The 1,983-nt window shown below is 40.1% G+C and overlaps 1 protein-coding gene across 2 annotated transcripts in view; it reads right to left on the bottom strand.

Annotated features, from left to right (window-relative positions):
* Window positions 1-899: 899 nt before the first annotated feature.
* The window catches only part of LOC119366993 (senescence-specific cysteine protease SAG39-like), a 1,279-nt gene continuing 195 nt past the window's right edge, over window positions 900-1,983 (bottom strand). The window contains exons 2-3 of one of the 2 annotated variants that reach the window (XM_037632640.1): window positions 1,578-1,955; window positions 900-1,486 (exon numbers count right to left, since the gene is read on the bottom strand). In XM_037632640.1, the coding sequence (XP_037488537.1) occupies window positions 900-1,486; window positions 1,578-1,917 (927 nt within the window). In that variant the 5' untranslated portion in view covers window positions 1,918-1,955. Of the gene's footprint in view, window positions 1,487-1,577 lie in introns of both variants that reach the window. The other variant, XM_037632639.1, reaches the window with a different exon arrangement.

Here is a 1,983-nt window from a genome sequence, read left to right as displayed (position 1 = left end):
AGTGTTCTTACAACATGCGAAAAAAATTACATGTTATAGAATCAATTCAAAAAACCCATATGGAAACTATAAAACTATTTTCATAGCAATTGTCACTTTATTATGTCCACGTATATTATTACCGTTCCACATGATAAATACTTTCCTATAATTAATTAATGGAAGAAGATGATTATCTGTTCGTCCTAAAAGTGCTTCGCATACATATTTTGATTGTTATAGAACTAGGAATTCTGTAAGCTTGATTTCATACGAAAAGTTGAAACGGAATGCCTAAATGTATATAAAACAAGAACCCATAAATGTCTCAGTTGATCAGATACATGGAAAAACACATAAAAGATTAACCTACGATCTCAATAAATATCACAATGTGCATATTTATGATAACATAATGATGTCTCCTTTGTCATCGCCTATCACCTTAACATAAGGTGTCATGCGTTAGGCCATTTTGGGAAGTTGGAGTTTCCTCAAAATCTTGTTGCAAGGGATTGGTTCAATTGAAATAGTGCATGTAGTATTATCTAATGATACAAATCACCCGTAGGATGCCTCCAATTTTCAGTTAAGACATTAAATTCCAATAAATACCGAAAAGACCCGACATAAAAATCATATATATGAAAATGCCCTTTAGAGTTAACTCTTGACATAGCCAAATGTTTTGGACATTTCAAAGCTTCATGGATATATATCAACATAATTCTTAATCAAATTTTCACGTACTATATAATATATCACACATGGTATTAATTTACAAAGTATAACAATGTATGGACATAAGATACATCATCGTACACAACTTACAGACACATATGAACTATACATAGGACATGGGGACCTTAATTATTAGAGAATTGTGCATATGCATGATTAGGTGGCATTTGGTGATCTTCCTATTTGGTGGGGTATGAAGGCTCCATGGCAAGACCACACATGCCCTTCTTGTCTGCAATGTCCTTCTCCATTCTCAAGTACCCATTCTCACCCCATGTTGTGCCCCATGAATTCTTCATCAACCAATAACTTGTGCCATCACTAGTCTTTCCATATCCAATGGCTGCAATTCCATGGTCCAAGTCAGTACCGCAGGAGCCAGTCATCACCCCGCCAGAGTAGAATTGGAATGTCATGTCGCCTCCGTCCACAGCTACGGACACTGGTTGGTTTGCCACCGCCTTCATAAGGGCACCCTCGTTATTGGCAGGAACATCCTCATAGCCGGTGATGGTTGCAACATTGTTGGATCCAGCCTTGCACTTGCCGTCGGCTGCAGTATATGGGTAGCTGGACTCCATGGTAAGACCTCCATTCTTGATAATGAATTTGAAGGCATCATCCATGAGTCCTCCCTCGCAGCCTTGATCCTCACCATGAACATCACAGTCAACCAACTCTTGCTCTGACAGTGAGATTAACTTGCCGGTTTTCAGTTTTACAATGCCCTCTGTCGCGGCAACAGCAGAAAATGCCCAACAGCAGCCTAGAAATAATTGTGTTGTTAATTTCTTATAGTGTTTTCCTATAAAATATTAACACATATATGTAGTGCAACACATATTTTGTTTACTTACCACACTGGCCTTGATCCTTGATAGGGGTGACAGCCCCCTTGGCTCTCCAGTCCATCGTCGCTGGAACAACATCAAAACTCATATTCTCATACCTGAATCCTGTAGAAAGAACTCGCATGGCGTTTGCCTTGAACCCCTTGTTTGTGTTGGTTGTCTTGAACTCATCATTGGTGATATCAGCAAACTGGTTAACGCCGAGCCAGAACTTATGATTCTGGGCATTGAACATTTCAATGAATCCGACATTGGCTTTGAAAATCTCGAACCGACGCGCCTTCTCAGTGGCGTCCTTGTACACACGGCCATACTGCGCCATCCAGTTCTCATGCTTCACCACCATCGACAAGTCATCGTTCAGCTCACGAGCTGCAATGACAGTGCCATAGAGGCAGATGCTTCCAAGTAT

The sequence above is a fragment of the Triticum dicoccoides genome, chromosome 2B (genome assembly GCF_002162155.2).
Source record: "Triticum dicoccoides isolate Atlit2015 ecotype Zavitan chromosome 2B, WEW_v2.0, whole genome shotgun sequence".
NCBI classification, from domain to species: domain Eukaryota; kingdom Viridiplantae; phylum Streptophyta; class Magnoliopsida; order Poales; family Poaceae; genus Triticum; species Triticum dicoccoides.
Note: the sequence above shows the minus strand (reverse complement) of the source record. Positions and strands in the feature narration are given on the sequence as shown.